This window comes from Malaclemys terrapin, chromosome 2 (genome assembly GCF_027887155.1).
Source record: "Malaclemys terrapin pileata isolate rMalTer1 chromosome 2, rMalTer1.hap1, whole genome shotgun sequence".
In the NCBI taxonomy this organism is placed as follows: Eukaryota; Metazoa; Chordata; order Testudines; family Emydidae; genus Malaclemys; species Malaclemys terrapin.
Window position 1 is genome coordinate 177,929,231 of NC_071506.1, and position 26,828 is coordinate 177,956,058.

The 26,828-nt window shown below is 41.5% G+C and overlaps 1 protein-coding gene across 1 annotated transcript in view; it reads left to right on the forward strand.

Annotated features, from left to right (window-relative positions):
- Window positions 1–26,828, forward strand: part of EPB41L4B (erythrocyte membrane protein band 4.1 like 4B) — a 267,846-nt gene that overhangs the window by 191,115 nt on the left and 49,903 nt on the right. Inside the window, exon 19 of the mRNA XM_054019078.1 lies at window positions 4,278–4,345. Within this exon, the coding sequence (XP_053875053.1) occupies window positions 4,278–4,345 (68 nt within the window). The remainder of the gene's footprint in view (window positions 1–4,277; window positions 4,346–26,828) is intronic.

Consider the following 26,828-nt stretch of genomic DNA (forward strand, 5'->3'; position numbering starts at 1 on the left):
CTGTGGCATTAGGGCTGCCTGGGGACCCGCGGACCTGAGTTCGAGACCCACAATGCCTCGCAGTAGCTCACTGGGTCGCTTGCTTGCCTGCACTGCAGTGTCACCCTTCAGGGTCTCCTGTGCCTAAGTCCTAGTCTGAATTAGTCATAGAAAAGACTACTGACTACTGCGGTGAACCTTGTGTGCTCTTCCGGCCAGGGCCGGCTTTAGGAAGTGTGGGGCCCGATTCGAACAGTTTCGACAGGGCCCCCACAGGGATGACTAAAAAAACAAACACGTAAAAAAAACCACGTGGGGTTTGTACTCACCGGGCGGCACTCCTAGTCTTTGGCAGCGGGTCCTTCACTTGCTCCGGGTCTTCGATGGCACTGAAGGACCTGCCGCCAAAGTGCCGCCAAAGACCCAGAAAGCCGCCAGGTGAGTAAAAATTAAAAAGGTGCCTCTAGCCAGGGAAGGGATTCTCTGCCACTTGCCCCCCACTCTGGGCGGCCCTGCCACTGGGCGCGGGGCCCTCTTAGGCGCGGGGCCCGATTCGGGGGAATTGGTGGAATTGGCCTAAAGCCGGCCCTGCCTCCGGCCCCTCTCCATCACAGTCACACAGCTTGTAGGTGGATCCTCAGCCCTGCACAATAAAGAGTCCATTCAGGGGCTGTATTTGACACCTCCACATGGGACAGTCTTCCCTTTAAAAGACAGTGGAAAAGGTCACCAACATAATGAGGAAGCTCAGGTTTATGCAGACTCTGTCTGCTAGGCAAGTCCTTCAGCTGCTGGGAGACATGGGCTCATTCCCAGAAAGCACTCCCAACTCCTCCTAAGAGCTTTCGTACATCAGTGGGATTCTTAGATGAGCCTTAGATATCGGATTCCCACTCTCCCTCCACCTCCAGGCTGTGGTTGAGGGTCCTCGTTGTGCTTAGAGGAGAACCTAAAGAAGGGCATGGCATAAACCCTGGTTCAGCAGCAATGGGAGCAGTGGGTGGTCAGCATCTCTAGAAATCAGAAGCGTAGAATTTAGTGAAATTTAGGCCAATTGCTTCAGCAACTGGAGTCTAAGTTTGGTGCTTCTTAAGCTCTGGACTTCTCCCTTCAGCATCCTTATTTTGGCTCTCAATAATAGTAGCTTTTCTTGGCAATCACTTATCTGTGGAGAGCATGCAAGCTAGTGCCTCTGTCCTGTCACTTCCTTTGTCTTGTTTTTTCCCCAATGATAAAGTAACTTGTTGCCCTGTTGGCAGTTTTAGCCAAACCATTTTTCATTGAAATCAGAACATTCATTTCCTTTTTCTTTGCCCTGGGCCAGTCTCAGGTAAGGAAAGAGCCTGGCATTCTATGGATGGCATTAGGATCCATAGTGTCAAAGAGCGTGGAGTACTGGGTTCCCTATTTCTCCTATAATCTGGCTGCAAGAAGGGCCAGGCTGTTTCCCTTTTGGTAATAATTAAATGGATCTCACTGTGTCCAAAGGAAGCGTATGTACCAGATGGCTTGCCATACCCCACAGGCATTAAAGCTCATTTCTCTTATTAGTGTGGCTGACTTCTGGGCAGAGAGAGAATCTGCCTCAGTGGAATAAGTCTGCTGAGCAGCCACATGGCGCTGCATTTCTGCCTTCATACATCATTACTGTGTGGTTGTCAGAGCCTCTGAGCTTAGTAGTCCACAGGGACCTCTCTGGCTAGTTGCTGATATAAATTTCCCATCAGATATTGGGTGGTTCTAAACAAAACTCCTTTTTCAGATTATTGGGTATCCCTGAACAGAAAGATGAATCTTGGTCATAACATTTGCATTTCTTCCAGGAGCTCCAACAATCTGGACACTCCTATGGGAATTTTACCTTGTATATAGTGCTTGTTTCAAGTTATGGGTTAGATGCTTTCAGATGCGCTGAGGAAGTTGCTCACTGGTTAGTGAGGGTGGTTTGCCATGTAAAAAGGAAACAAGGCCAAAAGCATTCTGTCAGCTGACTGATTTAGCTACCTGATCCTGCAAAAACAGGAGCAACCCAGTTTCCAGACTGCTGGAGCCCTTCTCAGTAATATAATTTACAGGTAGAACTTCTTTCCGGGTCTGTTCTTCTACAATACCCACTTTCAATATTTACTTTCTATCCCATAGAGCATAAAATAATAATGAAGAAGATGAAAATAATAATGAAAAAGCCCTCAATATGTAGAAAATAGTGTTTAAGAATACTCCTTTTTCCTGACCTTCCATTAAGCTGGCTCCATGTTCCAGTGTAGATCCATGCTGGAGAGGTAGCAATGGCCTTGGGATTAAGGCTTCATCTGCATTTGGAGCTAGAGCTGTGATTCCTAGCTTGTGCGTGTATTCTTGTGCTAGCTCTCATCGAGCTAAACATAGTATTGTAGCCATGATAGCATGGGCAGCATGAGCAATGTCATGGACTAGCCGCCACGGGTGCATACACAGGGGGTCTGGGCGGGTTTGAACTCGTGCCAGGTAGCCCAGGCCTCTGCTTACTGATACTACCCTACTATTTTTAGCATACTAGCTCACTGAGAGCAAGTATGAGTATGTCTACACAAGCTGTGAATCACACCCTTAGCTCTAAGTGTAGATGTCATCTTACTGTCACAGGATTGGGGGAAACCATTATTAGCCAGTAATATTCTGGATCCTTCTCATAGCTGGCTAAAGGCGACACTCATCTCATATTGCTGAAGTAGATGGAATTCTAATAATTTCATTTGCCGTTATAATTGCTGACTTTTGTAATCTTCCTATGCTCCATTCTCAGTAATAGTAGAAAACTCTGTTATCTATTATTATGTTCAAGTGCGCCTTAAAATTCAGGTCACTCCTCATTTTCAATTTGGTAATTTTAATATTGGAATAAAGTAAAATTTGTGATTTTTAAAGAGTTGGTTTGTCAAATAGTAAGAAACTAGCTAATTATCATTTCACAAAGCACATGATTAAGATATTATCATTTGGACAGAAGAGACTGTGTTAAGTCTCTGACAGTTGCATTCATATTTTCAACATTCAGAAATACAGCGGTTTTACGTGAAGCATCACCACCTGCCATAAATATTAAAGATCAAAGTACTAACTTCTGAAACCCACCTACATTAACTGTGATTCATTTTCCCCCCTCATTCCCTAAAGAAAAACATTTTAAGGCAGAGCTCGATTGTGAATATATAGACCTTAAACACAACCTCTCGACGGGTTGTAGTTTGAAAAAAAACCTAAACATTTGAAAGTCAGAAATTTAAGAATTAATTTTGCTATGTCCCATACCCAGCCCAATTGTGAACCACACATGTAGTGTAGATATTTTTCTTTAGAAATCTATAATTAACCTATAAAACTGATTAGAAATACTTAGAGTGCTCCAAGTATAAAAAAACATATCTACATGTTAAGTGTTGTTGTTTTTAATAAACAATAAAAAATTAATACAATAGGTAATATATTGTATGCACTAACTCCTCTCTATCCTTTAAATACAGTAGGTAAAGTCATTGACCCTCTAGTCTACTATAGATATGGAGATACTCTAGTGTTTGTAGACAGTATTAGTAGAGTGGATGGGGACCAGGTACAATATTGCGCTGGTGATATGTGGCTATTGGAGTCTTGGATCTACATTGACGAGTAATAAACGGCTAAGTCAAATTAGCTGCTGTGATGCTTTGTCTGGCAATTTCATTTAAGCAATATTACGTCTATACATAGTTGTTTTTCCAGCATTTGTAAACAAAGTATACAAGAGAGACAGGTTTTGGCTTGTAAGGGAATGGTGGATTGGAGAGCTTTTTGTGGATTTTATGTAGAGACTAATTGTTTGTAGAGGTATTACTTTTTCTATTCATTTGTCAGTGTCTGAAGAATTATGAGATTTGGCGTGGTGATTCTAATTAGGGTGTGGATATGCAGGTGGAAATAATCTGCACATAGTTTAGTTTTGGGGAGGGGTTAAATAGAAGAAAAAGGGGTATGTTTGGTTTCAATGGTTCCACTACCTATGCTCAAATATTTTATGGAATATGCATTTATATCTGTGTTTTTCCAAAAAGATCATCTTCCCACAATACTATTCTACTGTGCCCTGTATTTGGCAGCTGATCAACTTTTAAATGAATCTCAACAGAAGTAAACGGAAAACAAAACAATTTGTAGAAATAGTTATATAGTAAATATATTATACTATAAAATGCTATAAATATATACCATACTATAAAACTATAACTATGTACCATAAATATATTGACATTATACTAAACTATGTCTCTTTCCTTTAGCAGGTGGGGAAAGAAGAGACACCATTTGTAAATACCAGTAAGGCCTCCAGTCTGCAGGACCCTAATGTAAGGTCTGTTACTTCTTGTTTGTAGGGAAAACATCAAATAAATACATTCCGTAGTACAACATTTTCAAAACGCTGCCTAAAGAATGCATGCCAAAATCCATATATACATATGTCAATTACTGCGTGAAGTCTGGCAAGCAGCAACCTGATTATACAATATATATTTTTTTCAGACTACAACCTGTAGTGAGATTGTGTTTAAACCGTGTGTCATAGACAGTCTTCAAAATCTCAGCTTCAAAATTCAGGCAGGAGAAAGACTTGGAAAGATTTGTGTAGATCATTTCAGTTTTGCAAAGAGGAAAAAAAAAAAAGCATTTTGGGTAAAAAATATGTGTAAGAATCATAACCTTTAAGTCGAGTTTACTAAAACTCAGAGTATCTTTAAAATATAATCTCTGTTTTCTGTATTTTGAATCTGATTTCCACTCTGATGCAACTTATCGGACCACTGCTGTTTCTAAATTAATGAAATCTTCAGCTGCTGCTGCTACTGTTGTTATAATATTTGTATTATTGCAGTAGCGGCTAGGAACCTCAGTCACGGACCAGGACCCCGTTGTGCTAGGTATTGCACAAATACAGCCCTTGTTTGCTGTTCATGTTTCTTTCTATTTCCTGGAATTATTTTAACAGTGGAAAAGGGAGCATTTGTTTTAATGCCAGAAAATGTGTTTCTTTGGATTTCTTGATCTGCAGGAAGGGCTGGTTTGGATTGCATTTTTGTTGCACTGGAAGCTGATTCTTCTCATAGGAATTTTCCTTTTTCAGATAGCCATTTAAAAAAGTGTCATATTTTAATGTTTTGTTTGAATCCCAGAGAATACATTCTTAATATAACAGGTTTTGGGTTATTTTAAAAAAAAGAGGACTTTACTGTGTGGGATACACCTCTACCCCAATATAACGCTGTCCTTGGGAGCCAAAAAATCTTACCACATTATAGGTGAAACCGCATTCTATTGAACTTGCTTTGATCTGCCGGAGAGCGCAGGCGCCCCGGAGCGCCCGGAGCACTGTTCTACCGCGTTATATCCAAATTCACGTTATATCGGGTCGCGTTAAATTGGGGTAGAGATGTATTTGGATGCATGCTGCCTTTACATGAATGGTAGTAACATCATTTTATTCATCATCAGTGTCAGAAGGGTCGCTCTCAGAGCAGTTTCAGACAGGAATAAATTGATGTACAGTATAGTCGTCAAGCAGGCTGTCAAACAGCTAATTGTGGTAGCTTGTTGAGCTTGTTGGTTACTTCATTACAGAATTATCTAACCTTTTCACCTGGAAGAATGAACATATTATTTCAAAAAGCTCATGGGTCCCCAATCAATAGTTCTATTTCCCTAGGCTCAGGCAGAACTAGTTGAGCACCTGTCCTGCTCTCTCTTGGGCTCTCTCAGTCTGGCAGGATTGCAGGTGATGAATCAAGCAGAGGTATTCTTTTCTCCCTTTCCTTTCCCCTCCCTTGCGGTGCAACATGATGCCCACAGGAGGAGCTGCTGAGCAGATACAATAAGAAAGGGACAGCAACTGGTCAAAGCACTCCCTGCTCACACCAGAGCTGCTCCTGGCACTGATAGGGACCTGGTAACCCCACCTCCTCTCAGTATTAATGAGACTGATTCAAACACTCAACTACATAAATCAGAGGGCAAGACATATTCATAGTCAAACATGTTTTCTTAACAAAGTCACCCTCAACAGCTACAGTTCAGAGCCTAGTGGGCCACAGGTTTGGACACAACTACGTTATTCTAATTAATTTGGACATTATTGGGGATACAAATAAAGTATCCCACTGACTGCCTTTCTCTGCTTCCCTCTGTAACTGTGCTCTGTTCCCTCCATTTCTGTAACACGTTTTTCACCACTGTTTTCCTTTCATCTGAATATACAGTACCACAATACACGCCCTTTACCACGTCAGTGCCACTGAGGAAATTGTGCCAGCAGAATATTTTACTTAGTGTTGCTAGCTCTCTTGTGACATTTTGCTGTTTTTCTTGAAGCCTCAGCTTCTGGCGTCATGTGAAAGCTGAGATTCTCATGTAATTAAAAAAAAAGTAAGTTACCAGCCCCCGTGGCTGCGAAGAAAAGCTTGAAAACGTGACCCCTAAATGCTCCAACAATGAAGGCAGATAAAAAGAACCCAACATTTATTATCTTAAAGTCTCATGACTTTTTGGAGCCTGAGTCGTCATGTTTGAATGCCTGGGCCTGGCAATACTGCACATACCAGATCAGGCTATTTGGATATATAAGGTTTTTAATTGACAGCTGAATCGATTTTTCAAACTAAAACTCCTTCGGAACCACGTTGTACTTGTAAAATGCACATTTGGACCCAGACAATACCCCATTCCACAGGAAAGCCATGGGGCAGGAAGTTTTGGGAGAGGAATTGTTTGTGGGGAATCCCCGGCGCAGATCCCTCATATCAACCCAATGGAGGGGTTGCCCTCTGTAGAAAAGTTTGCAGGGCTAGCCCTCAAATCTGGCAGATTTCCAGGGATTAGCACAGATCCCTTGGGGGGCAGGGGTAGGTAGGAAGGTAGGGTCCTTGGAATCGCATTAACAGGGAACCCCTAGCCACAGTGGTGCCTTGCTCTATTATTTTTTGCAGAGGTTCTTGGTGGAGCCAGAGAGTGGGAGGACTCACATTCCCTGTCCCCACCCCCAGCTCATGCCCATGCTGCTCAATCTTCATCCCTCTCATATGGATCCTAGACCTGCTGACAGGCTTCCATGAGGTCAGGAAGGTGGGGTAGAAGAAGGTAGACCCCTGGCAGGGGAGGGTTGTGCCTTAGGGGCATCTGATTTCCCTCCCTCCACAACACACTTTCCATGCAATCAGAAAAGGGGACCACATGCAAAGGGCTCCCTTCAAGTACAGTTTGGGGTGGACAGGGACCAACTTGGCCGTGCCATGGTGTGACTGAGTAAACATGGAACCCCCAAACGCCATTTTAAGTCACTTTTAAGAGTAGAACTACACATTAATGAGTACTCAAAGCCGATTCACCTCAGTTATGTAGTAATGACCATTCCAATTCTCTAAATCAATGACTACGCTACAGACCAAATATCATATAAGTAATTTCCAAATAACCACAAGTTTGGCATAAACATAAAACTGAGAATAATATCAAAATATAATTTAAAGGTAACCTGCCGAGGAAAAAATGGGGTGGGGCTGGAGGGGTGTTTTCTGTTTGATGTTAACCTGTATTTTAATTTCCTTTCCTTTCACTGCTTCTTTCTGATGTATGGCTTGAAAGGTTTTTTGTTTTGGTTTGATTTTGAGGGCTGGGGGTCTCCTTTTATCCTGTTATATTTTTAGCATGGTTTGGCGGGTCAAACTGCCGTAGAACCTGGTTCAGACATGACTAGTTTAAATCCAAACTTAAGCTTAGTTATTAAATTCAGTTCTTAGGCCTATCTAGTGGGGATTTATTCTGGAAATTTCTGTATGGTAGTTCAGAAAAATCTGAATATTTTGTTACTTAAAAAACAAACTATATACATGTTTATAAAAGCTCTTTATGAAATACGTGAGTTTTGCAAACTCCTTGAGAATAGGAATCCTGAGTAGGAGATTTCAGTTATTTACTGCCCATTACTGATCCTGGGCTTTCTTTTCCTGCTCTCCCTAAGGTAGCTAAGGAGGGAACTAGTTAATCAACACTCTGTAAGTGTCCATGTTGTTTTTATTACATCCACTGCCTCTTTCTACTATTGATCAACAGATGTTGCAGACATGCCTGTGGGATCTGGCAAGGTGGATGGGATTGATTTTCTATGGCTCTATTTTTCCTTTTCTGGGAGGTCAGCAGGAGGTTGGTGTGGAATAATTGTTCATCCACCCAACGGACCCTCTCATCTCAAGACTGAAAAGAATTCCACTCAGGCAACATACGTCTGGCTATTATGAGACACAGTGAGAGGGTTTGGGCTATGGTGCCATCTGTATACTCAGGACATTCAACTCTGCATTTCATTTTCATCAGATCCAGATGGTGCCTCTTTCTTGTTTACCTACCCAAGGCATTGACCCAGATTAGAATGAGTTCGCTGATGCTCTATCTGGATAGAACAGAGGTGATGTGGCTTAGTGGGATGAATCCACTAAAACAATTTACTTGGACTGTGGCTATATTCAATATATTGGTAGGGTGTAGGTGTAAATAGCAAATAACAGAAATAACTGGCAGTAATGGGGAATTTTAACTACAGATCTGTTGGAAAAGTAATAAGGCAAAACACAGAATTTCTGGTACATTCTTGGAATGTATTAGGGACAATGTCTTTTTTTCAGAAAGTGGAGGAAATAACCAGGGGCGCAGCCATTTTAGACCTGAGTCTGGCCAACATGGAAGAATTGGTTGCAAATCTCAAGGTGGAAGGCAATTTGGGAGAAAGTAATCCTGAAATGAAAGATGTCATGATCTAAGGCAGGGATTGGCAACGTTCGGCACGCGGCTCGCCAGGGTAAGCACCCTAGCGGGCCAGGCCAGTTTATTTACCTGCTGACACAGCAGGTTTGGCTGATCGCGGCCCCCAGTGGCCACAGTTCGCCGTCCCGGGCCAATGGGGGCGGCAGGAAGCCGCGGCCAGCACATCCCTCAGCCCGCGCCGCTTCCCGCTGCCCCCATTGGCCTGGGACGGTGAACCGCGGTGAGTGGGGGCCACGATTGGCCGAACCTGCCACGTCAGCAGGTAATTAAACTGGCCCGGTCCGCTAGGGTGCTTACCCTGGCGAGCCGCGTGCCGAACGTTGCTGACCCCTGATCTAAGGAAAGGAAGGAGTGAAAGCAGCAGAATAAGGACAATGGGCTTCAAAAAAGCAGACTTGGACAAACGCAGAGAATGGGTTGGTAAGATCCCATGGAAAGAAAATCTAAGGGAAAAAAGAATTCTTGAGACCTAGCAGTTTCTCAAGGAAACAATATTAAACATACAATTGCCAACTATTCTGATGTGAATAAAAGATAGAAAGAGCCATATTAGCCTCGTACTATTCTATCAGGAGCTGTTTAATGGCCTGAAAATCAAAACAGAATCTTACAAAAAGTGGAAATGTGGGCAAATTGCTAAGGAGGAGTACAAAATAATAGCACAAACATGTAGTGACAAAATCAGAAATGCTAAGGCACAAAATAAGTTACACTTAGCAAGGGAAAGAAAAGGCAATAAGAAGAGTTTCTATGAATACATTAGGAGCAAGATAAAGGTGAAGGAATGTGTAGGTGCTCTGCTTAGTGGAGAAGGAGATCTAATAACGGATGACATCAAGAAGGCTGAGGTGTTTAATGTCTGTTTTGCTTCACTCTTCATTAAAAAGGTTAATGGTGACCAGTTACTCAACACGATTAATATTAATGACAATTGGGAAGGAATGGAAATCAAAATAGGGAAAGAACAGGTTAAAGAATATTGAGATAATTTAGATGTATTCAAGTCAGCAAGGAATGATAAAATTCATCCTTAGATACTTAAGGAACTAGCTGAAGCCATCTCAGAATTGTTAGTAATTACCTTTGAGATCTCACAGAAGACAGGTGAGGTCCCAGAACACTGAAGATGAACAAGCATAGTACCTATCTTTAAAAATGGGAACAAAGAGGGCTGGGGAATTACAGATGAGCTAGTCTACCTTCAATACCTGGGAAGATACTGGAACAAATTATTAAATTTAAGTAGATCCATTATTATTTGTAGGTACCTAGAGGACAATAAGGTTATAAGGAATAGCCAGCATGGATTTGTCAGAAACAAATCATGCCAAACCTACTAATTTTATTCTATGTCAATAACCCTGACATTATTAGGGTTATTGACCTAGTGGATAGAGAGAAGTAGTAGTTATGATATATCTTGATTTTCATAAAGCTTTTCACACAGTCCTACCTGACGTTCCCATAAGCAAACTAGGGAAATGTGGTCTAGATGAAATTGCTATAAGGTGGGTGCACAACTTGTTGAAAGACCATACTCAAAAAGTAGTTATCGATGGTTGCTGTCAAACTGGGATGGTGCATCTAGTGGGATCCTACAGGTATCAGTCTTTGGTCCTGTACTTTTGAATAGTTTTATTCATGAGTTGGACTATGGAATGGAGAGTGTGCTTAGAAAACTTACGGATGATACAAAGCTGGAAGGGGTTACAAGCACCCTGGAGCACAGGATTAGAATTCAAAATGAGCTTGACAAATTAGAGAATTGATCTGAAATTAATAAAATGAAATTCAATAAAGTGCAAAGTACTTCAGTGAGAAAGGAAAAGTCAAACACACAACTACAAAATGGGGAATAACTGGCTAGACGATAATGCTGCTGAAAAGGATTTGCAGGTTATAGCGGATCACAAATTGAATACGAGTCAACAATGTGATGCAGCTGCAAAAAAAGGCTAATATATCATTCTGTAGTGTATTAACAGACTGTCATATGTAAGACATGGGAGGTAATTGTTCCACTCTATTCAGCACTGGTGGGGCCTCAGATCACACTAGTACAGTGTTCTACTCTAGGTGTCACATTTAGAGAGAGATGTGGAAAAATTGTAGAGAGTCCAGAGGAAAACAATAAAACTGATGATAGATTTAGAAAACCTGACCTGTGAGGAATGGTTTAAAAAACTCTGCATGTTAAGTCTGAAGAAGAGAAGACTGAGGGAGACTTGATAGTCTTCAAATATGTTAACGGCTGCTATAAAGAGGGTGGTGATCAATTGTTCTCCATATCCACAGAAGGTAGGACAGGAAGAAATGGGCTTAATCTGCTGCAAGGGAGAATTAGCTTAGACATTAGGAAAAACTGTCTCACTATCAGGGTAGTTAGGATCTGGCACAGACTTCTAAGGGAGATTGTGGAATCCCCATCATTGTAGAATCCCCTTTATAAGAACAGATTGGGCAGACACCTGTCAGAGATGGTCTAGGTTTTTTGGTCCTGCCTCAGAGTAGGGGTTGGATTTCATGACCTCTTGAAGTCCCTTCCAGCCCTTTGTTTCTGTGGTTCTATGTCTACCCTGTACCGGAGAGGCCTGCAGTCTTTGAATTCCTTATGAATTCTAACTTCTCCCGGGTTTGCAGTGTCAGTAGCAGTTTTTCCATTTCTGATACCAAAGGGTTACAGTCTCTGCTTGTTGATAAAAACTGGATCCAGCCAGTGAGGTGGCAAAAAAGCAAACAGGATGTTAGGAATCACTAAAAAAGTAATAGAGAATAAGATGGAGAATATCTTATTGCCCTTATATAAATCCATGGTCCGCCCACAACTTGAATGCTGCGTACAGATGTGGTCTCCTCATCTCAAAAAAGATATACTGGCATTAGAAAATCTTCAGAGAAGGGCAACTAAAATGATTAGGGGTTTGGAACAGGTTCCATGTGAGGAGAGATTAAAGAGGCTAGGACTTTTCAACTTGGAAAAGAGGAGACTAAGGGGGGATATGATAGAGGTATATATAATCATGAGTTATTTACTTGTTCCCATAATATAAGAATGAAGGCCATCAAATGAAATTAATGGGCAGCAGGTTTAAAACAAATAAAAGGAAGTCTTTCTTCACACAGGTCACAGTCAACCTGTGGAACTCCTTGCCTGAGGAGATTGTGAAGGCTAGGACTATAACAGGGTTTAAAAGAGAACTAGATAAATTCATGGTGGTTAATTTCATTAATAGCTATTAGCCAGGATGGGTAAGGAATGGAATCCCTAGCCTCTGTTTGTCACAGGGTGGAGATGGTTGGCAGGAAAGAGATCACTTGATCATTATCTGTTAGGTTCACTCCCTCTGGGTCACCTGGCATTGGTCACTGTCAGTAGACAGGATACTGGGCTGGATAGACCTTTGGTCTGACCCAGTATTGCCATTCTTATGTTCTTATCCCTGTGGGAAATTCAGCAACTGCTTACATGGACAAGTAACATTAAGACCCGAGAACATTTTTTACTGATGATGCCCACTCTTCCCATAATAAAGTAGCCCTTATAAACATCAGGAGGGGAGCAGAAAAACCCTTTATAATATTTTAATGGAATTAAAACAAAATTCAGGGCATGCTATTTAAAGAGTTCAGCATCAGAAATTAAATATTTTGAAATCAGTCTGTATCAAAACTTCAATTGAGAGTGTCACCTTAAAGCATCCTAATTCATCAAATACAATGTGATTAGAACAAGGGTTGTCAAACTGTGGGTTGGGATCCCCAGGTGGGTCATGGCCCTGTTTTAATTGGGTTGCCAGTGCGGGTGTTAGACTTGCTGGGTCCTGGGGCCGAAGCCCGAGCCCCACTCCTCCGGGGCCAAAACCCAAGCCCAAGCCCCACTCCCCTGGGGCCGAAGCCCAAGCCTGAGCTCCGCTGCCCGGTGTCGAAGCCGAAGCCTGGGGGCTTCAGCCCTGAGTGGGGGGCTCAGGTTACCAGCTCGCTGCCTGGGGTTGAATCTCTTGGGTTTTGTCTTTGTCCCTTCCCACCACCCCCCAGGGTGGTGGGGCTCAAGCTTTGGCCCCGGGGTGACGGGGCTCGGGCAGGCTCAAGCTTCGGTCCCCCCTCCGGAGTCATGTAGTAATTTTTGTTGTCAGAAGGGGTCGCAGTGCAATGGAGTTTGAGAACCGCTGGATTAGAGTAACTTTGCCAAAGAGTCCATATGCACTGACAGTCTATGATTATGTTACAATGATTTCTGGCCCATATCCTTGCGGTGTTTGTGTTCTAATGCTATGGTAGGCCGCCCAGTCTCATTTGTAGTAATGAACAGCTGAAAGAGAGGCAAATATTGTAATCCGGTTCATCTATGGTTAACTTTTCAAAAAAGCCTTAAGTGATTTAGGGCCATATTTTAAAGGTATTTAGGTATCCCCTGATTTCAGTGAGAGTCAGGCACTTAAAATATCTTTTAAAATATGGCCCTGAGATCCTAAATCCCATTTTCAAAAGTGACCTAAGCACTTAGATTTCCAGTGACTTTCAATGTGACATAAGCTTCTAATACACTTAGGCATTTTTGAAAAGTTTACTTATAGAGAATTACAAGCACAGATCTTCTCTTGATGATGTAAATGTGCAAGATAGATAGCTTTTCATATTTATCCACATCATAACATCTATAGAAGGGCCATTTTGTTCCACAGTCTGGAGTAGATTCTCATCCTTACTCATGCTGCATAGTAGATCAGTGCGGATATTTGGATGGTAAAGTTTGGAGATAAAATTAGATTTTCCTTTTTTTTTGTACAAGCCTAAGTCTACAAACTTTTTCAAAAGGACCATTCTGAAATTCTTAGAATTAGCACTCTGGCATGTATTTGTCTACTGTTTACTTTTATCTTGTTTATGTCACTGTTTTGTATAATCAGTTGTGCTAGACTATGTTGTACTGTTTTATCAGATGAAGGCTTTTGTAGTTCCGGGGACACAGCTTCTCTCACAGATAAAGGCAAATGACTGTATTTCAGTTTGGAGGCCCACATCCCTTTTCAGTTTTATTTGGGCACCAGTGCAGTATTACAGTTTGAACTGTGGGGCCCAGTGCTAGGGTTACCATATTTAAAAAATAAAAAAAGAGGACACTCCACGGGGCCCTGGCCCCACCCCTTTCCCACCCCCGGCCCTGCCCCAACTCCACCCCTTCCCCACCCCAACTCCGCCCATTCCCCGCCCCTTCCCCAAAGTCCCCGCCCTAACTCCCCCTCCTCCCTCCCAGCCACGCGAAAAGGGCTGCCCAAGCGCTACCGGCTTCACGGTTTGCCGGGCAGCCTCCAGACCCTGCGCCCCCGGCCAGCGCTTCCCCAGCACAGCTGGAACCCGGGAGGGGAAGCACCCAGCCAGGGGCTGGGGTCCGGAGGCAAGGGGGCTGCCCGAAGCCGGTAGCACTGGCTCGGGCAGCGTGGCTCTTAAACAGAGCCGAAGTCTGAGTCCGGGGAGGAGCAGAGCAGCTGCGGGAGAGGAAATGCCCGGCCGGTATTTTTCCCGGACATGTTCGGCTTTTTGGCAATTCCCCCTGGACGGGGGTTTGATTGCCGAAAAGCCGGACATGTCCGGGAAAAAACGGACGTATGGTAACCCTACCAGTGCTGTCTTTTACGGTGAAGATGGCTGCTAAACAAGTAGAGCCACTCGGTGCCTGTGTGGAAGCAAAAATCCAATAACAACCTAAGGGGTTAAAGTAGTAAAAAGCTCTATTACAAGCAAAGCAAATTTTCACAATATAGAACTCCGCAAGTATTTGAGTGCTGTGCATTAAGACTACCATGCACTGGGACTGTTTTGTTTTTGTTTTGTTTTTTTAGGTATGTCACCAAATGTAGCTTAGATTTCTGCTATGCTCTCTGAAAACATTACAGATAGATTCAAGCAGAATTGACACAGCTAAACCAAGCATCAGTTCAGCAGGGCTGCCCAGAGGATTCAGGGGGCCTGGGGCAAAGCAATTTCAGGGGCCCCTTCCATAAAAAAAAGTTGCAGTACTATAGAATACTATATTCTTGTGGGGGCCCCTGTGGGGCCCGGGACCTGGGGAAAATTGCCCCACTTGTCCCCCCCCTGCAGTTCAGTGGGCTGTGTTTTCTTGAGGTACAAATATCAAAGTAATTCATGAACAGTGAGAGGTGAACTATAACAGTCCCAACTCAAGACCAGAGTTGAGAGAATAATGCACCACAAATAATGTATCCAACCAGTTTTGTTTTTCTTTCTGCTTGTGAAATGTAGATGAGCAGATGACAACTTTCTCCTGCTGTTCAACGTTATCCAATAATGTTTGGGCCATTATAAACACTCTTTGGAATAAGAATGAACAGGATTCTGAGCATATTCATTGTTGGTGAAATTTGCAACCGTGCACAGAGAGAGAGAGCACAATATGCCTCTTTTAAATCCTACTTCAGCTCTGTTTGAGGACTTAAGTGATGCATAGATCTTGCATTGGGCTTTTGTTCATGTGTGAATTGCACTTATGTGTTAATTACGATTGGTCAGCCAAGTCATATGGTATTGTTCCTGCTTCTTGATTTGAGAAGTACACTAATGCTTGTGGTGCAAATACTTGCATATGCAAATTTAAAATTCCTTTTTTGCAAATACCCATGCAAGTATTTCTGTGAACATTTGTGCCAGTCAAAAAATATTGTGTGAATGTTTGAAGAAAGCAAACAAAAAAAGGGAAAACTCATTTTAAAATTTCTGATTTCTGAATGATGGCTGTAGCATACATTAGTACAATGCCCTGATTTTCCAACCCCATGACATTGGGCATTTTTTTGCAGGGCATCTAGTATAGCTGAATATATGCACCTTAGATCCTTAAATGAAACATGACAATGTATTGCATTAACAAAAAGGTACAAGGATACACAGTGCTTACTGTGTGGTTTATCACCATCTTGTCTGCAACTCCTATGCTAGTCTGGAGAGATTGCCCTGCTAATGAATTAACTACTTGGACATGGCCTATAGTCCCCTGAGCAATTATTTTAGCATCTGCCATAGCAGATTCAATTTGGCTAACAGTTGCTATAGCTCTGTGTAGAGTTAGTTCTGGCTCAAGTAGTAATCACTCATGTATGCATGGGTATAGCTGTTTTTGCCACAAGCTGGCTTCTAATCATCTCTTCGGACATATCCCCATAATGGCATATAACAACATGTTCCAGTAAAGTAGCAACATATCAGTCAGTGGATTCACCCATTTTTCTGTACGCTTGGTAAAATGTGGATCTTTCTATTTTCACATTCATTTTAGCCATGAAAAAATTATATAAAACTGAAACTGCAGTAGCTGTAGCAATTCTCAGGAAGGAGAAGCGTATGTATTACACTCTAGTGTTCAGTACGTGGACATGGTAACTGCAAGGCTAAATTCTGGACATCTCAGTTACCAGCAAGCCTACAGTTCTCAGGAGGCATTAAATTGGGGAGAAGGGGAGGAGGTGGGGGAGTGCAGTTCTTCCTCCGCTAATAGCAGAGGCAGGACTCCCAGTCTTCTCCCTAGCTTTAGAGAGCACTGTGATGTCCGCACAGCTCCCCCTCTTTCTGGGTTGCTTCTCCTCCATCTTGTTTCAATCTATTTTAACCCCTGATTCTCAGTCATATAAATCCAGTATAGAACAGGCTTACTAGCACAGGGTAGATTTCCAAGAGCAGGTGACATAGGAGAGTAGCAATATTTGTTGCCAGGAGCCTCTAACCAGGAAAAAGAGATTGTACTCCAGGCACACACATTAGTATAGTAACTCAAGTATGCTCCAGTTTGATCTTTATCATCTTTCAAGGTAAATTCTAAACAGCACACTAGCTTACATGTGTGTCACGGACAAATGTGCAGATGACTGATAGAGAAATGCACATTGCTAACAGACTCCAAACCCTGGTATGATCTCGTCAGATCCACAGATTATGCACGATTTGGATTTAGGATTTTACTATTATTGGAACCTATTGTGTAGTATTGGAGTGAACTAAAAGGGATACACAGATTATCACATCCCTAGCTGGGGAATAAACCATCTTGAACATGTTAAAATGCTGTTGGGCCTTTTAGGAAGATTTTAAGGTTTACATTGTTCCAAATGGGATTATAAAAATAATTGCAATATACCCGAGGAAAGAGTCCCATTAGCTATGTTTGGTCATTACACTTATCATATACAACAAGAATAAGTATTGTTGGCTGGTGATTGTCATCGTCGGTAGTCTGACATGCTGGATGAGTACTTGTAGCAAAACACAGTGGTTTCAAGTCTGCAATACTGAAATCATTTTACAATTGGTTTTGGACATTTTTGTGACTGTGGTTGTATTCCTAAAAGGTATTGGAATAGATTTTCATGTTACTCCTGCAAATTTGGGACTGACTTGCTTGGGGGTTGTGGCACATTGCATGGTAAAGGTTAGAGTTCTTTCATTTGCTGAATTTACTCCATGTGGTCAGGAGGGTTAAGAAAAGCCATTTTGGCTCATTTTCCGAGAAAGAGGTGCTGTGTCTTGTGTGCTTTCTCTTGGCCATTAAGAAAAACTGTTGATGGCAGCAGCACTAAGGAACATCTATTTTCAGAGAGGGCTACGTATACCCTCCCCCCAGACACCCAATGGATTTTCAAGGGAGCAGTGGTCCTTCTTCCCCTTTCTGTGGGTAATTCCCTGAGTTTAAAAAAAAACACACACAAAACAAAAATTCCACGGTGTGAAATCATATTGACACCCACATGCTTCAGCAACAGGGCTGCAAACTTTAGATCCACTGCACAGACCTCTGGCTCTTAAGCAAATAGAGTAACTGATAGCAGTAGGTGGTTGTCCTCCTCTGTGTGGACCTGGACTATCAGAGGATGAAATAGTGGGTTTGTGAGTGGTTTTCACCCATATTTGCTCACAACAGAGGAATGGTGAGATTCAGAAATCTTGGGGTCTATGCCAGGTTCTGGAGGGAGTGTGCTTTAGAGGTCACACACTCTTCTGCCCTGTTCCCTCCAAGCCTTACCTTTTCTTCACCCGTGACCTCCAGACTGATCCAGTTCTTTATCTCCCTTCGCCCAACTCCTTGTGCCAATCCTAATTTTCTCACCTAGCCAATCCCCATTTCCAACCCCTGGCTTCTCATGACCGTTCCAGTCTCCTTGCCCAACATGTCTCAGGCTTCCCCTCAGGCCAAGTCCCAGTCTTCCCTTCATCCAAGCTCCTCATCCCCGTCTCCCCCAACCCAGCATTCTAATCCAATTGTCCTTGTCTCCTTCCTCTCCCATGTTCAATCTGTGTTGAAACTTTCCAAAACGATTCACCTTGAGGCAGACAGGCAGCATGGGAAATTTCAGCCCCAAATGATTAAAGTTTGTTAAATTGTAAGCAACAAAAACCGGGGTCTTATAATGGGAAGTGTCTGGTAACCAGCTCTGCCTATAATGTGCTTTTACTTTTTGGTGCTGCTGGAGCTCTTTTGTTAAAGATAGTATATTTACAGTTCTGATTATTTCACTAAAGATTTTCAAAAAACTGGATGTAGATAAATACTAACATATTTTTCATCACCTACTACATTTTAGTCTTCATTTACCCTCTACTGTTAGACACACTAGATTACTTGGATATACTATAATTAACCGGGTGTACTTTTTTCTTTTTATTGATACATTTTGAAAAATCACAACCAAAATTAATATTGACAAAGTAAGTTTCATATAAATTCTAGTTAAATGCCAGGCAAAGTAATATTCACATATATCAACATAAGTGCTTCCATTTCTGGTGTAAGTCAATGAAATATAAATGAGGATCCATCGTCTAGTCAAATGTTTCCATTGGCAGATCAGCTATTTTCATTTCTGTCATTACTATCACTTGATATTGTCTCTCATGTGGTGCATTTATTGACTAAACTATTTATTTTCATGGTAACATGCTTTTGGATTTTTATCAACAGTCTGGTATGCTCAACATGCCAAATGGTTCAGCATTCGTCTGTGAAATTCTTTCAAGACCAACTGTTGCATTACCTTTGTTGATCCTTATTATCCAAATTATTTCATCTTTGATAAGATTGCAAATAGGAATATTCTTCTTGTGTGGGTGAAGCTACTACAGTCACCATCTGGTGCTCTGCATATTCATTTATTATATTTCCTTTGCAAATCTTACAATCCAAAACCAATTAAAACTATTACATTAGGGCTAATTACATTAGGAACTGTATAACATGAAACGCAAGATGAACTGTTATATCTCAGTGCTGGACTGATGTTAGTCACCAGAGAAGAGCGGGGAAGAAATATAAATTATGTCAAGTTGTGCAGAGGTTACTTTGTGTGGGGAAAAAAGTACTCTTACAAGATTCATCCACAAAATAACCTCTGCTCATGTGAGTTATCAAAATGAGATGCCATTCATGGATTTTGTAGAACATTTAAAGGGCATCTCTGCTCCACTGGGCTCTTCAAGCTTGGCTCTCCTTTGGTTGGACTTGAATATGCCCATGGGCTCCACTAGGCTTTTGGGGCCTGGCTACTTCTTGATTGGGGGGGAGGAAATAAGAGGTAGTATCTACCAGATGTTACCCTCTTCTGGCACCAAATTCATGGTAAGTTACCCATGGTAAGTTGTGCAGATCTGTGATCCTCCCTCTCCTTTCTTATGCATTAGGAATGTAATAATTAACAATACTAACATTTCTGTTATCACTAAGCATCTGAATTACATCCCCACTGAGATGGATGGTTAAGTGTACACCTCTGAGCATGTAAGCTCTCTGCAAACATACATAGTCATCTCTGCATCAGTTCCACTCATTTCTGAGCATTTCTCTGCAATCATAACAGCTACAGACTTGTTTAAAAAAAAAAAAAAGAAAGAAAGAAACCTGAATTTCTGGAGAGCATAACAATCTCTTCAGAAAGGTGCCAGTCTGCTGTACTGATGCGTACCAGCTGTTTCTGAGCTCTGACGTTGCATATGCTGAATCCTATTTAAGACCTTTCATTGATAGATTTGACTATCTGCAGCCTTGAAATTTTTCTTGGATGCTACATTTAACAGTAGCCTTCCAAGGGGAGCAGTGGGGGCAAAAAACCTAACTGGCTTCAAGACTGAGTTGATAAGTTTATGGAGGGGATGGTATGTTGAGACTGTCTAGAATGGCATGTAGCCAATTTGCGAGTACTAGTAGCAAATATCTCCAGTGACTGGTGATGGGACACAAGGTGGGGAGGGCTCTGAGTTGCTACAGAGAATTCTTTCCCAGATATCTGGCTAGTGGGTCTCGGTCATATGTTCAGGGTCTAACTGATTACCATATTTGGGTCCAGGAAGGAATTTTCCACTGGGTCAGATTGGTCGGAGACCCTGGAGGGTTTTCACTTTCCTCTTGCAGCATGAGGCATGGCTCACTTTAGGGTGACCAGATGTCCCATTTTTAAAGGGACAGTCCCGTTTTGGGGGACTTTTTTTTGTATAGGCACCTATTACCCCTCAGTTGCTATCTGGTTGTCCTAGCCCACTTGCAGGTTTAAACTGGTGTAAATGATGGATTCTTGATAACTGGAAATCTTTAAATCATGATTTGAGGGCTTCAATAACTCAGCCAGAGGTTATGGGTCTATTACAGGAGTGGGTGGGTGAGGTTCTATGGCCTGCGATGTTCAGGAAGTCAGACTGGATGATGGTGATGGTCCCTTCTGGCCTTAAAATCTATGAGGTTTGAGTCTGAGCATCTCTTGGAGAAACCAGGAACTGAATCCAGATATCCTAAACCCCAGTCTGGTGTCTTAACCACGAGACTGTACTTCTCAGTTCCAAATTCCCCCAATAGTGAGTGCAAGGCAGTTATGGACAGCTGGTTTCTTCAGGTCCAAGAATACAGTCATCCAGATAAATATTGTGTAGATCAGAAAGTTCGGGTAGATCAAAAGTGGAGCTGGTTGAAAAAAGTGAGGTTTTTTTCATGACAAATGTCACCATTTCCTGGCTGTTTTCGTTTCATAGCATTCAGAGTGCCCATTTTTGTGTGTTTTTCAAAACCCAGGTTTTGGGGAAAAGATACATTTCAATTACCATTTTGGTTAAAACATCAATAAAAATATATCATGAAAAAAATTGTGAAAAACTAAAAATGTGGGCAAAAATGGTGTTGAAAAAAGATGATTTTAACAGGAAAAAAAAACAAAGCAAAACAAACCTTTTTTTTCTTTGAAAAAATTTCAGGCAGCTCTAGAAAAAATGCGATATGTAGCTAAATATCCGACATCAGCATAGTTCAAATTCAGCAAGGTAAATTAATAGGTTGATCGTTTTAAAGCCAGAAGCCATTTTTGTGATCATCTTCTCTGATCTCCTGCATAACGCAGGCCACAGAACATCACCTAGTAATTTTTGCATCAAGTCCGTAACTTCTGTTTGAATTACAGCATATAATTTAGAAAAAAATCCAGTCTTTACTTGGACTGCAAGTCATGGAGAATCCACTTACTTAAGCATGTTGCTTGATTTCATTATCAGGTGACACATCCAGTTCTTTCTTTCTTGCCTTCAAAGAGGCTTCTCATATCTGCTTAATTACTTTCAGTATTATAACATTAACCAGTTAGGGTACCGTGTACTGTCACACTGTCTGGTGTGGCTCATGACCGTGAGTTCCAAGCTCAGGGCAGACTCTAAAAAAGCAGGGCAGACAACCCAAACTGGTGGTATGTTCTATAATTAGATTTCACCAACTCAGTAATGAGCGTGATCTCCTAAAGCACTAATACAGAATTACCACAGAGTCACAGACAGTTCCCTTGGCATTCCAGCCTATCTTGCCACCCAGGCAAGGGGGACTATGTGATAGATGGTCACTTTACAACAAAAAATCACAATAATATTCAGGTTGTTCACAGTCCCAAAGGACCAGACACTTACTCCTGGTCAGTTGTACTCAGATCTCAAACCGAAGACAACACCTATAGCCAATCCTGTAATAAACCTAACTAAAAATTTATTAACTAAGAGAATAACTAAGAGAGTTATTTACAAGGGTAAAACAGGAAACATACAAATGAATTCATCTGAGATTTTAAAAAGTAATATAAGTTTCTATAATAAGAAGCTGTATATATCCCTTGGTGGTGACCCATGCCAAGCAGCATTGGGATCTCTTGCTTATGTTTAAGAATCTTTGCCCCTCAGAGTTCAGACAGCATAAAGAGCCAGTTTCTCCTTGGCAGGGATTTTTATCCCCTTCACCCCAGAACAAAAGCTGATAGAACAAGTGTCAATGCCTGCCTCTTCTTCTTGTAAGTGGGGAGGGCAACAGAGTCTTTGTCCTTTTGATTTTTACAATGCCTCATTTGGTTTCAACTTGACTACAGTGAACAGCACTTTACACTAATTAATGCTACCCCCCCCCCCCGGTTTGGTGAATTACACAATCACAGAAGTTTACAAGGCAAATGCTCAATTTAACTTTATACCATGGGATACAGACATTATAATTTCGATTAATACATGTAGCATGCTACAAGCATTCCATAAAGTCTGAACATTAAACACATTCTAATAACACTAATATCTATTTTAACTAGACTAACCTGCAGGTCAGCCAGACTGGTTTCCAGCGATGCATTTGTCAGTGTTCAATGGGGCCTAGGGACCCGGGCATGAGCTGGAACTGATCTGCTGGCATCACATGTACCTCTACCACAATTTCAAAGTACACGTACTGGAACTTGAAAAATTTGAACCCTTAAATACTACTGTGTTCTTATCAGCAAAGTAGCTAAATTTATCCTACAAATCTGCTGGTGGGAACTCATGTAATACTGCTATTCTCACCTGTTCATAGAGGTGAGGAAAAGACTTCAATCCTGCCTCCAAAGGAAAAATGGCTTAGTTTAGAGGTTAAGTAAATCCATTAGGAAACAAATACACTGCTGTTTTCTTAGTAAAATCAGAAAATCTACTGTTCAAAGAACTTGTCTGTTACCTATAGCCCCAAATCAGATGCTGTTTTTGCTATTTAAAATTGTTTCCATCTATATTTTAATTTGCTAACTACAAAAAGACATTATTACTAGTGACGTCAGAAATCACAAAATTCCATTATAATTCTCTACATAATCATCTGCATTAGACATTAGTGCTGGGATTTTCGGAGGCTAAGTGAGTTAAGTGCCCAAATCCAACTGAATTTCAATAGGAGTGTCCTCTGTGTCTCCTGAAAATCTCAACATGAATAGTGACTGTCCTGACTGCCCTGGGAAGACCTGAATTTATAGCTGATTTTGAGTTCAGACAGTGGCTGTTGGGCTGAGAGCATTGTTCTAGACGTGGGTAGAAAAAGAACTCGTATCACCCCTTCCTGCCAGAACACAGGAGCATTACAGTCTTAGCTTAGACTGCAGTCCGCAGATGTATTTTTGTTCTGGGGAGGAAGAAACAGAGGGTTGTTGTTTTTTCCGAAAGGAAGAAAAATAGGGAGCTGGAATGAAAAGAGTAGGGAAATCCCACAAGCTCTGTGCACCTCAGGGGCATACTTGGTTATGGTCACAATCTATATGACAATCCAGTAAAAAGGCATTAACTCAGAAAGCAGTTTTCAAATTGCCAGATAATCCTCTTGATAATTAACCTGAGGTTTCATAAGAGCTTTCCTGGCATCATAGCAACAGAAAAAAACAACATTGTTCCTGATCTTTGTATAGCCTTCGCTTAACCAAGAAAACCAAAGTGGAAAAACCTCAGACTAAAATCTGAGGAAAGGTTTGGGTTTTGTGTGTGTGTGTGTGCATGCGCTTCACTTGTGAGGCCCTTAAGTTATATGAGAATCTTCCTATTAAATAAAATATTTTCTTCTTCCTTCTCTTCTCTTCCCCACACCCTCAAAGAATGAATTACATGTTCCCATTCAAAGGGGATGTGAAAGCAACAATCAATCAGTTCAAGCCAGGAGCAGTCCTTTTATACTCTTTTCTCATACTTTGCTCAGGTTCCACTTTAACTCAGTCTGGTAACCTGCCCACTTTGCAGTGAGGACACCGCTTAAATCACTTAAGAGCTGATAGTCCCTCAGTGCCTTCCCACTGTGACAGGTTGGATCACAGAAACCCCTTTGGGGCTGCCACCTGATGTGCTTAGACTACCTCTGAGCCTGTTTTCCCTGCCAACATGGGACTTCAGTGCCCTGCCTGGTTTGAGCAAGACATGCTAGCCTGCTACAAACACAGAGCCAGGTCTGAACTACATCCCCCAAAAGCTGCAGGCTTAACTGAAAACAGCTTAAGAAGTGCTCCTGTCTCCAACACTCAGATACCCAACTCCCAATGGGGTCCAAACCCCAAATAAATCTGTTTTACCCTGTATAAAGCTTATACAGGGTAAACTCATAAATTGTTCACCCTCTATAACACTGATAGAAAGAGATGCACAGTTGTTTGCACCCCTCTCCCTCCCCCCACATTAATACATACTCTGGATTAATTAATAAGTAAAAAGTGATTTTATTAAATACAAAAAGTGGTTCCAAGTAATAACAGACAGAACAAAGTGAATTACTAAGCAACATAAAATAAAACACGCAAATCTAAGCCTAATACAGTAAGAAAGTGATTACAGATGAAATCTCACCCTCAGAGATGTTCCAGTAAGCTTCTTTTACAGACTAGCCTCCTTCTAGTCTGGGTCCAGCAATCACTCACACCCCCTGTAGTTACTGACCTTTGTTCCAGTTTCTTTCAGGTATCCTTTGGGGGTGGAGAGGCTACCTCTTGAGCCAGCTGAAGACCAAATGGAGGGGTCTCCCAGGACTTTATATAGTTTCTCTCTTGTGGGTGGAAACCCCTCCCTCCCCCTGTGTAGAATCCCAGCTATAAGATGGAGTCTTGGAGTCACATGGGCAAGTCACATGTCCATGCATGACTTAGTTCTCTACAGGGACGTTCCCAGGAAAGCATAGATGTGGATTGGCATCTATCAAGGTCCATTGCTCACCAAGTACTTTCATTTACACTATGTTGATCAAATCTGCCTTCGGTTCTTTCTACAGCAAACACTTTAAATACAAGCATAGAGCCAACGCTTATAACTTCAGATATAGAAATGATACATGCATACGAATAGGATGAATACATACAGTAGAACATAACCTTTGCAAAGATATGTTACATGGCATATCTAGCATAAAACATATTGCAGATTTGCCATATTTACATTCATAAACATATTTCTATAAAGCATTATGGGGTGCAACATCACACCCACAATTCCCCTCAAAAGGCAGACGTGTTCTCCCACAGTTGGCTGAGAGAGAACCGTAGAAGTAGCTCAGCACAAACCGCTATGGAACATTCCCTTAAAACACTTGGACGAGTGCAGACTCAGAGAAGACACAATAACTGTGGTAGCGCTTTGCACTGAGGATGCTCACACATGAATTAGGCTAACCCAGATGCCCACTCGAGCCAACTCTTCAGTGAAGACATACCTTCAAGTTATTTACTTTTTACTCTTTGCCAGGCTAATGAGCAGGCTTGTGAGATTGGAGGAGCTGGTTCACTAAAGCTCCGAGCTCTGGTGAGAAGCGTGCTGTATCTCTGATTTTAGGCAGGTTCTGTTGATGTGTCATGTCAGGCTGACATTCATGATTGTCATTGTCATTCTCACTAGAAAATGATAATTATGCAGCCTGCCAAGTCATTAAGATGCTCTGTCTTGGTTCAATATCTTCATTCTTATGCTGAAGCAGTTGCATACATTTGCAAAAAAATGTTTCCCATAAATTCATGGCATTTCAAGGGTACCTTACAAGAAATCGTAATATACTATGCTTTTTTAAAGCATGGGCCATCCTGAACCCCCAGAACATCAGGTTTTGTTCAAATCTATGTCACTTACTACACGTAATAAGGAAAGTGTCTATATTTGCACATAAAGTCTCTATTTTAAATAACCAAAATAATTACAAGGTATCTCCTTGAAAAACTATATCTTTTCATGTGAGATAATATACGATTGCTATAGAATTCAAAAGATAACCATAGAAATTATTCAGCTTTATAGTTCATTCATTTTTCAGTAATGTCAGTGTGATTTTTTTTTTTTTTTTTTAGGGCTTTGTACAGGATTAAAAGCCTGCCATTTTTACAAATTTAAATCAAACTCACTGGCCTTCAGTGGATGAATGTGTCTGCCTTAAAAGCATGATTTCTGCTTTTAATCAACAAATATTTCTAAATTTAGACCTAAGGGAAAAATGATATTGTTTGTGTTATATAACCAAGGATTACCATGTTTGACATTCTGCACCCATTCAGTGATATAACCCCTGTGAACTACTAAGATTCACCAATGAGGACAACCAGCCAGTTGATCTCCAGACTGCTGTTAATCATCCACAAGTGTTTCATACTGAGCATTGAATATGTTCAGGCTGGGGGAAATTTACTCAGTGGAAACAGTCGGGGAGGCAGATGGAGCAGTGCAGAGTTTTGTGCTGAGGAAGAAAGTCTTCAGCGGGAACAGAAGCTCAGCCAGCCAGTTTCGAAAAATGGGGGTTAAAAATCCATCTTCTGACATCGGTATCATCTGTTTAATATCTGATCTGTCCTCTGTTGAGGGTCTGTATCCTGTATGTGCCGTGGAGTGGGCTCAATCTGATATCTCATAGAGATTTGGATCTTTAGGTTGAAGTCCATATAAAAGTGCAACGTATCATTAAATTTTATTATTGTGCCTTTTAATCTAAAGTAAGAGTACAGTAGGCCCTCCACTAATTTACACCTTGGCTAATTTGCAGCTCCTATAATGTGCACAATCAAATGGTGGTCTCTGCCAGTTAGAGTCTGATCCAAAGTGCAGTGAAGTAAATAGAAAGACTGATTGTCTCAGGATTTGATGGCAGAATATTGTAACAAGGGGCTGCTCTTACTAAAATTCCATTATTTTTGCAGGATATGCTAACAGGAAATTTACTAGCATACTGTGAAATGTCATAAAGGTAAACTGTACTTGTCAAATGAGTG